General features: G+C 35.1%; 1 protein-coding gene across 1 annotated transcript in view; it reads left to right on the top strand.

The window, feature by feature from the left end:
* The window catches only part of LOC135208485 (CUGBP Elav-like family member 4), a 789,757-nt gene that overhangs the window by 739,514 nt on the left and 37,962 nt on the right, over positions 1–12,281 (top strand). The window contains 1 exon segment of the mRNA XM_064240716.1: positions 920–1,011. Within this exon segment, the coding sequence (XP_064096786.1) occupies positions 920–1,011 (92 nt within the window).

The raw sequence follows: 12,281 nt of genomic DNA on the forward strand, positions 1-12,281 counted from the left end.
CACGCAAATAGTTTTCGGGTGGGCGAAGTTCGCTTCCGTCATTACTCTAGGTCAGCACTTATATGTAATTGTAACATAATCCTATATATTATATATATATATATATATTATATATAGATATATATGTAGATATATGTATATATATATATATATATATATATGTGTATTATTATATGATATATATATATATGTATATATATATATATATTTGTTATAAATGTATTTTGATATATGTTTATGCATATGTTCAGGTTTTCATTCTTTCTCCTTATTTCTCTCTCTCTCTCTCTCTCTCTCTCTCTCTCTCTCTCTCTCTCTCTCTCTCTCGTTAATAAATGCCTGTCTCTAATGTTTCTCCTTGAGACAATGCGTAGCAGAAATTAAAATCCTTAAAAGCTATTTGCCGTTTGTTTAATTCTCAGAGTGTGCAGACTCATTGTCTGATCTATTTGGTTTCTGTCTTGTATCTTGTTATGAATACTAAAATATTTCTCTTTTTTACAGCTTTCTTTTGTTTTCAGGTTGTGTATAAATCTCACTGAGGAATTGTTTATGTTCAACTGGCCTTCCTTTTTTTCTGGCCTGCCATATCACCCTCCTTTGCCATGTACTTTTCCACCCATAGCTCTTAGTGTGCATTTCTGATCTCATTCTGACCCTCTGAATTATTCCAGGTTGTGCCTTATTGAGAACCCTCTGCAGATTTTTAAGATCAGTGTTTCGTATTTCTCATCTCATCCCGACCTTCTAATTGTCATCTCTGTAACATTGCAGGTTGTGGCCCTAATTGAGAACCTTCGGCAGAATTTTAAGATTCGTGTATTATGACCATCATCATTTCCCTGTGACCGAATATGGCCGGCTCCTCCTCCTCCCACTTTTTATCTGACGCCTCCTTTTCTTCTCTCGTTCCGGACAGGTTGCGCGTTCGTAAAGTACGGTTCCCACAGTGAGGCACAGGCAGCCATTAACAGCCTGCACGGAAGCCAGACCATGCCGGTAAGTCGCACTGTAAGTGGCCCCCCTGCGTTAGTCCTTAAGAGTTTATGGTGTTTTGTAAGTAACACTATAAGTTAGATGTTGTCACGTGTGGTGTGGTGTGTTTCTTAGTTGTTGTGTCCTATTTTTATTTCTTTTTTTTTTTTACGGTGTGGTGGTGGTTAGCGGGTTTTTTTATGGTTTATTGTGTTGTTGTTGTTTTGGGTTACAGTGTGTTTTTTGTTTACCTCTTCTTTTTTTTTTTTTTTTTTTTTTGTTTTTTTTTTTTTTTTTTTGTGTGGGGCATAACGTGACGGAAGTGCTAGTTTATATGTACACCGCTAGAGAAGAGGGGTGTGTGATTCGTTGTTACCGGTGATGACTTATATTCCGGTTTATATAATATAGTGGATGGTGTGGTTATGCACTTTGGTCATTGTTTAAAAAAAAATTCTATCTGTCCTCGATAGTGTCACTCCCAGGGAAAAAAAATCACAGAACTTTTACTTATGAGATATGCCTTAGCTATGAAGCAGTGTCCATGTAAGCGAACATATTCCGTAGACAAATATTAAGCTAACTTACTGTTATAGACGAGTCCCCCCCGGTAAATACGGGTAGTAGCGTCGTTTTCTGTCATCATTTTTTTGTTTATAAACGGTAGGTTCATTGTATGTTTCTTCGTAGAATTAGACATTTAGGAAATGTATTTTATTTTTTCTCCCAAAATATAGTTGCAGGATAACTTATCATTTAATTTATATTCACTTTTCGACTTAGAACATTATGTGTGACTGGTTCATATATGAAATTATTAGCGGCCTTGCTAGTTGAAAATGGCGTCTTGGCAACCTACCTGATTCTCCCATTTAATCCTTTGATTGTCGATCAGCCATGATAAAAATTTAATATCCTCGTTGTCAAGAAATTAAACTCTACGGTATTTGGGTAGACAATTTCACTGTCGCATTCCCTAACTTCTTACGGACTCATGGCTAACATTACCTATTCTTCCACACCGAACACGTACAGATCCATTCTGTGCTCCCTGTCTCTTGGGTCCAGTAAGATTCATCTCAGAAAAAAAGGTATATCTGACGTAGAATTACCAGTGTTTTAGCGACGCTAGCTCATTCAACTAATAGATATAACGGTGGGGTATGTGTCCCTTTTTTCCACAATTGTGATTAAAGAATTGCTATAGATTCCCTAATTTCCTGAGATTGTATTTCAGTTGAGTAGACGAGAGCAAACCGTATTATATCCTGAAATGGACTTTAGAATATCATAGATATTTAAAGGGAGGCTTATTATTTGTTTTAGCACAAGATGGACGAGATTTGTCACATCTTGCGTATAAGTCGGATTGATAAGTCCTCATCACAGAGCAATGCCTTCCTGTCTCGTTACTTTGCACAGTTTTGTCGATTATTCGAAACTATTTTTATATCTTTTTTTATGCTTTTTCCAATGTAGTCGTGAAAATTGTATCGCTAAAGTTAACGAAAATCACAAAATAATCATTTGGAGATTAGGGAGAGAGAGAGAGAGAGAGAGAGAGAGAGAGAGAGTAGAGAGAGAGATAGAGAGAGGAGTAGAGGCGGGGGTGGGAGGAATGATTTAAACCGGAAATCTCCAGAAATTTATATAATAGATATATATAATATATCTATAATATATATATATATATATATATATAAAGTATATATATACATATATATTACATATTATATACTATTACATATGTAAATATATATATATATATATAATATATATATATATATATATATATATGCACCATGCAGAGGTGACTACTACTTCCCCCGAAAGAAAACAATGAGGGCTTGGCACCTCCGGGTATATATATCATTGTTAATGGGAATTTGATGAAACCAGCCAAGTGAGACTGAATCACCCCCACACCCCCCACCCCCCCAACCCCCGGTTCCATAGCAATGCCCTACGTCATGTTATTCGGCCACATCTGCTGCCGTCCTCCATATTATTGTCGATTTACCGTAGACATTTAAAAGGATTTACAAGTCCTTTTTTTTTTTTTTTTTTTTTTTTTTTTTTATTTTTTTTTTTTTTTACTTTGGCGGTACAACCGAATTATTTTTGTACATCGAGTCTCTCTCTCTCTCTCTCTCTCTCTCTCTCTCTCTCTCTCTCTCTCTCTCAATTATTATAATGTACTGCGGTTTCATAAAGAAATGAAATAAAATAGCAACAAAATAAAGATTTGATGCCAGCCGAAATAAAAAAAAAAACTCCCATTGTTTGCTATAAAAAGGTATATCCCGAAAATATAATGTAATGGAGATATATTTTGCACCGCGCAAATTTTAGGTAATTTGACCCTTTAAACGATATATATTTTATTGCTATTTATGCTAGCCATTTGACGGTAAAGCATATTCCATAATTTCAGATGGTATGGGATGGACTCTATTTATCTGTATTTGAAATTACTTTCCATTTATTATACCGGTAATTGTTTTCATTTATAGGTTGGGCCCCGAACAGAGGGTCATTTTTACTGCCCCCCTATTTTTGGTACATATTTATTAGCTTTCGGGAAGCTTATTTTTCCTTTATATTTGCGTTGGTTTCACATTTCTTTTACTTAAATAACCCAGTTTTGTATCCACCTTTGCAGAGGCCTGTTTAGTACAAGCCCCCTGGTGGGGAATGACCATCAAAACATAAACAAAAGACTGTCGATATCATCAAGATAATGACCTCCCAAGATATATGGGTCGTAGATAACGACCCCCGAAAACCCTTTGGGGTGGGTCACTATCTAGGAAACAAATTCTCTTAAAAAAAAAAAAAAAAAAAAACTACAAATATTGCCTGGTGAGATGACTTAGTATAAAGAGATGTCAAATGAAAAAATCACGGCACAAATTTTATTTTTTCTTCTTTTTTTTTCATTTACTAAATAGTCGAAATAAGCTATTCGAATGTATAGCACCAACTCGAACAAGGAAGGATACACTTGTTTTACATGAATCATCGAGTATATGTCAAACCCTTCTTAAAAAAAAGCATCTTTATAACAGATTCTGAATATATTAATTCCTACGGAGGCACCGGGATGAATACTTTTCCAGATTCAGTACGCAGGAAACGACAGTTGACAAAGATTGAGTGAGAGAGAGAGAGGGGGGTGGGGAGAAAAAAAAAGTTAATTCATTAGCCCAGCCCTTGAAGTAAAGTTTTACTCTGGACGACTTTGAGCCTCTTTTCTTAAGTTCCTCCGAAGGTAATCTCGCGCGCTCTGCCAGTACTTACGACCGGGATTTTTGTATTAAGTCGTCCAGACTGGGCGGGTCATACCTTCGTAGTCAAGTCTCCCGTGACTACATTAGTCTCGCCTCTTAGATGGATGGTGCGCTGGGTAAGATCCTGAAACTGTGACAAAATATTCGTGGAGTTTGACTCTCTCTCTCTCTCTCTCTCTCTCTCTCTCTCTCTCTTCTCTCTCTCTCTCTGCAACCCCCTTTCGTTTCTTTTACTGTACCTCCATTTCATATTATCTTTCGTCCATCTTGCTATCCACCCTTTCTTGACAAATGACTTCATAGTGCAACTGCGCTGAGGTTTTTCCTCCATTTTCACTTTTCAAACCTTTTACTGTCAGTTGAATGACCTCGTAGGTCCCTCCCAGCGCTTATTTTGGTCTCTCTCTCTCTCTCTCTCTCTCTCTCTCTCTCTCTCTCTCTCTCTCTCTCTCTCTCTCGTTACCCCAAGGACCATTGTGAAAGCCGAAGAATGAAAAAGAAACAGAAGCAGATAATGGATCTGTACGTGTTCGGTGTGGAAGAATAGGTAATGTTAGCCATAAGTCCTTTAAAGGTAGACCGACGACTTTGCATTAAGAAGGTGTACCTACCTACCTACCTACCGCCTTCCTCCCTCCGAACCAGCCCCCCCCCCCACCACCCCCACCCCCAAAAGAGAGGGAAATGGACAATGTCTCCTTTGTTCAAGAAACCTTACGAGGAGTGAGGGAAAGTTACAGCCAGATACCCTCATTGTTAATGCCCCTTATTGTGGAAGCCATTTTCATTTTTTTTTTCTTTCATGTCGAGGCCAAGAGACCTTGCTTCAAATTAAGCGTGATTTTTTGGGGGGTTTTTTGGGAGGGGGGCGTCCTCCTTTAATGAAGGTGGTGGGAATTTTTTCCCTGAAGTCTTCGTGGCTATAACATGTGTATATATATAAGGCACATTAAAACCCCGGTTTAAAGGACTTAGCTTCAAACCAGACTTGGGTAGACCTTGTCTCTCTCGGCCTTGATGGCGACCGGTATTATGTTCTGTGATTTAGCCTCGTGAATGTGAGAGTAATTGGATGATGGCTGTCTGGCTGCTCTGTTTTATAAAAATTCATTTCTGTCCTAATTTCCTTTCAGCGATGGTTGTTATTACAGGGAAAGATCACAACGATTTTGAACCGGCAAAGGCGCTGCCTTCAAATGGTTTATTTAGTTTTAACAGACGTTTTTCGTTTTCTGAAAAGAAAACTATTGTACTGGCTTTGTCTATCCGTCCGCACTTTTTTCTGTCTGCACTTTTTCCGTCCGCCCTCAGATCTTAAAAACTACTGAGGTTACAGGGCTGCAAATTGGTATGTCGATCATCCACCCTCCAATCATCAAACATACCTCAGTAGATTTTGTTTCATTTAATGTTAAAGTTAGCCAAAATCGTACGGCTGCCATCTATATAGGACAGGTCACCACCGGGTCGTGGTTAAAGTTTTATGGACGCGCAGCTCATACAATATCGTACCGAGACAACCGGAAGATAGATCTATTTTCGGTGGCCTTGATTATACGCTGTACAGAAAACTCGATTGCGCTGATGGCGCATTTTTTTACTTATTTCTATAAATATTGAAAACGCAGAATAAAAATGGTATTTTTACTTTTCCATGTATTCTTTTCTTCCTTTATAAACTTCTCGAGACTTTGGTCCAGAAAAGCTTTCGGTTTCCAAGCTAAGCTATCCAAAAATCTCTACTTGAGAACGCAAGTTCCAAACGCAAGTTCCAGAGCTCCGCTTATGGCATAATATCTACGCAAATCGCTGGAAGTATGTCTTCCACGTTAGTGTCTGTAGACTTCAATTTAAGGAAGTGTACATGCGAAGGAAGGCTTCCATTCATCCTTGAGTTTCATCATCATCATCATTATTATTATAAGTCTTCTAAGACCTAGTGATTTTCCGAGAGTAATTATTCTTTTTATTATTAAAAGAGATACCAGCCATAGACGCCAGGAAAAAAAAGTAGAGAAAATGTCATCAGCAAGGTGGAAAATACCCTACGGATTTACAACCCAGATTTCACTAACTTACTGTCATTGACATTTAACGAATTTCTGCTGTCAGAAATATACGTTTTTTATGTTCGTCGAAATATGTGCATTGTCCCACTATTGATCAATATTGACGTACAAGGAAAGACAGTTATAAGGAGAATTTTAAAAAAAAATAGTAAATTAATTCGCATAATCTACCTATATTATTTTTTTTTTTTTTTGCTCTATCACAGTCCTCCAATTCGACTGGGTGGTATTTATAGTGTTATTATTATTATCATTATTATTATTATTATTATTATTATTATTATTATTATTATTATTATTATTATTATTATATTATTATTATTATTATTGGAAAAGTAAATCCACAATAGTATGCTTCTTTGATTTTGTTATTTAAAATATAAAGCAAACAGACATCTATTGTGGATTTACTTTTCCATTTTATTAAACTCATGTGATTATGAGTTTTCTCTGAATTATTATTATTATTATTATTATTATTATTATTATTATTATTATTATTATTATTATTATTATTATTATTATTATTATTATTATTATTATTATTTTTTTTTTTTTTTTTTTTTTTTTTTTTTTTTTTTTTTTGCTCTATCACAGTCCTCCAATTCGACTGGGTGGTATTTATAGTGTGGGGTTCCGGGTTGCATCCTGCCTCCTTAGGAGTCCATCACTTTTCTTACTATGTGTGCCGTTTTCTAGGATCACACTCTTCTGCATCAGTCTGGAGCTACTTCAGCCTCTAGTTTTTCTAGATTCCTTTTCAGGGATCTTGGGATCGTGCCTAGTGCTCCTATGATTATGGGTACGATTTCCACTGGCATATCCCATATCCTTCTTATTTCTATTTCAGATCTTGATACTTATCCATTTTTTCCCTCTCTTTCTCTTCAACTCTGGTGTCCCATGGTATTGCGACATCAATGAGTGATACTTTCTTCTTGACTTTGTCAATCAACGTCACGTCTGGTCTGTTTGCACGTATCACCTATCCGTTCTGATACCATAGTCCCAGAGGGGATCTTTGCCTGATCGTTTTCTAATCACTCCCTCAGGTTGGTGCTCGTACCACTTATTACTGCAAGGATAGCTGATGTTTCTTGCACAGGCTCCAGTGGAGGGCTTTTGCCACTGAATCATGCCTCTTTTTGTACTGGTTCTGTGCAAGTGCCGGGCATTCACTTGCTATGTGGTTTATGGTTTCATTTTTCGTATTGCACTTCCTACATATGGGAGAGATGTTATTTCCGTCTATCGTACTTTGAACATATCTGGTTCTTAGGGCCTGATCTTTGTGCCGCTGTTATCATTCCTTCAGTTTCCTTCTTTAGCTCTCCCCTCTGTAGCCATTGCCAATTATTATTATTATTATTATTATTATTATTATTATTATTATTATTATTATTATTAGTGAATGAAGGCATTTCATGGGGAAAGAGAGTTAGAAAAAAGAATTGGAAGCATTAAATGAACACTGGATATTAAAAAGAATCTGTAAATCTGAGACGTTAGGAGTTGTGTTCATGTCATATACATTCGGTTCAACGTTCAGGATAGTGTGTGTTATTCTTTTTTTATCATCGTGTTTGTTAATTAATTTTGAAATTCAGGATTGCCGCTGTGACATCTTACATTTTGCGTGTGAGATCCAGGATCGTGTTTTTCGATCACTTAAAAATTCGTGGTCAGATTTTTATCACGTTTCTCAGTGCAGAATTCAGACTTGCATTTTATTTTTTATCTTTTTGTCAGATTTCTTATTTGATATGAAGTTCGGATTGTGTTTTGACCCTTTTTTTTATTTAGCAGACTTCGGGTTTGAATTTTTCACTCCCCGTATACAAGTTGTATGTTTTCTGCTTTATTATTTTATTTTTTGAACTTCGGGGGATTGTCGTGGGTCGAGCTGGATTATGATTTGAATAGATAGATATATAGAAGTTTATTGACCCCAACATATTAAAATTATGAGCGCTTGAATATGGTCCAGTGTACATATAATTATCTAAAAATTAATAAACAAATAAAGATTTGAATAGATAGATAGATAGAGAGAATTTTATTGACCCCAACATATTAAAATTACGAGCGCTTGAATATGGTCCAGGGTACATATAATTGTCTAAAAATTAATAAATAAATAAAGATTTGAATAGATATATAGATAGAATTTTATTGACCCCAACATATTGAAATTACAAGCGCTTTAATACGGTCCAGTGTACATATAATTCTCAAAAAATTAATAAATAAATAAATAAAGATTTGAATAGATAGATAGATAGATAGGAGTTTATTGATCCCCCATGTATTAAAATTGCAAGCGTTTGAATGTGATCCAGTGTACATATACCTAATTTTCTAAAAATCAATAAATGAATCAAGATTTGAATAGATATATAGATAGATAGAAGTTTATTGACCCCCCAACATATTAAAATTACGCTTGAATTTTATATGAGATTTATATGTCCAGTGTACATATAAATCTCTAAGAATTAATAAATAAATAGATTTGAATAGATAGATAGATAGAAGTTTATTGACCACAACATATTAAAATTACAAGCCCTTGAATGTGGTCCAGTGTACATTTAATTCTCTAATAATTAATAAATAAATGAATCTAAACTAGAACACTTGCAACCATGATACATAATGCATATCTTTCTGAAATGTGATCTATTGACCGGTGTTACAATAGAAAAAATAAAATAAAATAACATTGAAATATGCTAATGACGTACAGATTTCTAATGAAAGTCGTCCTTTTCTGTTTCTCTTGCCCAGGATACTTTGGCGTTTTTTAATCCGTTTGTCATTTGTTAATTTTATTTTTCTGTCAGTAAGCAAAACTGCATGAAAACTAATGAGACTTTTTACGATTTTGAACTGGTTTGTCATTCGTCAATTTATTTTGCTGTCAGTTAGCAAAACTGCATAAAAACTAATGAAAGACTTTTTACGATTTTGAATCTGTTTGTCATTTGTCAATTTTTTTTTCTTTCTGTCAGCAAAACTGCATAAAAACTAATGAAAGACTTTTTACGATTTTGATTCTGTTTGTCATTTGTCAATTTTTTTTTCTTTCTGTCAGCAAAACTGCATAAAAACTAATGAACGATTTTGAATCTGTTTGTCATTTGTCAATTTGTTATTTTCTGTCAGTCAGCAAAACTGCATAAAAACTAACGAAAGAATTTGGATGAAATTCGATGGGAATTAGCCGATGTCCTGTACCAGATCATTCAAAAGTATATATCATCAGGATAAACTTTATACAAGCATACATTCCACAAAGTTCATCGAAATCCGTTCGTCGTTTCTAGAGATATTTTTTTGGTGTTTGCTTGTGTGTTTGCGAAGAAGGTATGTCAAAAAGTTGCATGTGGATACCAGGGATATTTTGGGGAGGGGGTTGAGACCAGGAGGAATTGGTCTGAGTGCTCTCTAGTCTATACCTTTATTCCCCTTTTATTCTTTCGACTGGATATCCCCTTGTCTTCTGTACATCTCTGTAAACTATGCATATATTTTTCATATTTATTAACTTTCTTCCCTTCCATCCTTTTCCCTTACACTCTCGTAAACCCAAACGGCGAAAGAAAAATGAGTAAACGAGAGAAGCTGACTAAATGGTTAAGTGCTCAGTTGTCTTCAAGCATCCTTGTAACCCATTACCGATTGTACCATGCCACCAAGAATTGGTACCAGTTTTACTTTTTTTTTCCTTTTAATCCTGTCTTGTTGTTTACCTCAACGTCTATATAAACTGGCAGAGATGAAGAAGGGAACTTAATTTTGAAAAAAAAATTAAAATTCCACTCGCCGGAGAGGAGTAGGCTTACGTTTTTTGGAAAGTTAGATCATTTATTAGTCTGTTTGGGGACGTTCTTTTAAGGGTTGATGCACGACAAGAATGAAGAGCCACACATTTAATCCGAGTTCTGTGTCCTCTGATGATTATGGAAAAGTTCCAGTGTCCTGCGCCTGGAACCCATTGCGCTATGTGAATGTGATCTCCATGTTTTATTTAAAAAGGGGGATATATATATATGTGTGTGTGTGTGGTTTGTGTGTGTGTGTATATATATATATATATATATTATATATTATATATAATATATATATATATATATATATATATTTATATATATAAATACTATATATATATATATTATATATATATATATATATATATATATATATATACATATATATATATATATATATAATATAATATATGTATATATTATCTAGGAATGTATAAATCCCAAAGGATGAGGTTATTGTTATTGATAGCATCTAAAGATACCCCTTTTTTAATCGGGTTAATGGCTCGTGGGTCTTGTAGATGAAAAGGATAAATCCCTCCTCACTGCATTAGTTTTTTTTTTTTTTTTTTTTTTTTTTGTTTTTTTTATTTCCTGATTTATATAGAGGTATCGATTTCTTAGATTGTATAACTGACCTTAGAATGAAAACCAGTTTCAGGACGGCGTTCGCCCTCTGTGTGTGTGTGTGTGTGTGTCTGTCTGTTTTAAAGCTGTGATGAAGCGTATAAAACTTAATCCCACAGGAAAACTATAGTAACAATAAGAAAGTAGGTTTTTCTGCCTAACATAAGTTGACTCTCTCTCTCTCTCTCTCTCTCTCTCTCTCTCTCTCTCTCTCTCTCTCTCTCGTAAGCCTGAGCTTCTGCTAGTGATATTAGATGTATTGGAGTGTAGTAGATTGTGTTACAATATAATGCCTTTTTATGCTACTTGCTATTAATATATTGTATATTTATCTTGTCATATTCTGTGCGAATTGGCCACCCCTGTGATGGTTGATAGTCATCTCGGTGGCCTGGTTAAAACCATTTTAATTATAATAATCTATGCTAAGTGCATGTATATGGTATTCAGTGATGGTTGAAATCATCAGTCAGTTAATATGTGATTGTGTTCATTAATTGTTCTTTTTTTATTGTAATGTGTCATGAAGAATTTCTCTATGACAGTTTTGTACCTTCATCTGAAGAGATGAAACCAGGACGCACGAGGCCCCGCTTTTTTTTTCTTTTTTTTAACATGTCCCTAGGTTAGGTGTGTGGGCAACGTAATGAGACTATTTTCAAGAAAATTTTGCTGTTAGTTTTTGAGATATGGCGTCCCGCTTTTTTTCCAGAGAAATGTCTCGATACTCGGTTTCATTTCGCCCGTTTCTCTCTCTCTCTCTCTCTCTCTCTCTCTCTCTCTCTCTCTCTCTCTCTCTCTCTCTCAAAGAAATGTCCTGGTATTCGGTTACCGGGATAATCCATGTGCTACGTGTTAGTTTGAGAAGGGGAATGAATTGATGTATATATATTTTTGTCTCCAATTCTCTCTTCCCTTCTAGGCATCCTTATTGCGTATATTCGAGACACGCACGACCTCCCAAATCAAGACCTCTCATTGAACCCCTGAACGCGAAAAAAAAAAGTTCAAAAAATATTTTTTTATAGTAAAATTTAAGACATTTTTTTAACAATGCCATTAGATCTGATATGTCGTTGTTGGGGTGTCACGGATCAACTATTGTTGGAGACGCGGAACATTAAAAAAATAGTTTATGGGATGAGAGACCGAGCTGAAAATAAAAAAAAAAAAAAAAGTTACCAGATCATCGGCCTTTAAAATTTGTACCCAGGATTAAGGGTCTTTTGTTGTCCAACCGATTCGTTAAACCGTTTGAAAGGAATTTATTATCGTTGATTTTTTTTTTTTTTTTTTTTTTTTTTTTTTTTTTGGTACGTGGAGTAAGTTAAACCATTGTTTTTGCTACATTTTTCTATATGGCTCTAACCAAAAATTGTGGGTCTGAATGGGAGTTGTCGTGACTTATGCGAGATCCTTTATTATGAGGTCAGAATTTCCTTTTGTGCTTTTGTTATTTTTCATGAATATTAAATTGGACCTTTTCTATC

Source organism: Macrobrachium nipponense, chromosome 35 (assembly GCF_015104395.2).
Source record: "Macrobrachium nipponense isolate FS-2020 chromosome 35, ASM1510439v2, whole genome shotgun sequence".
Lineage (NCBI taxonomy): Eukaryota > Metazoa > Arthropoda > Malacostraca > Decapoda > Palaemonidae > Macrobrachium > Macrobrachium nipponense.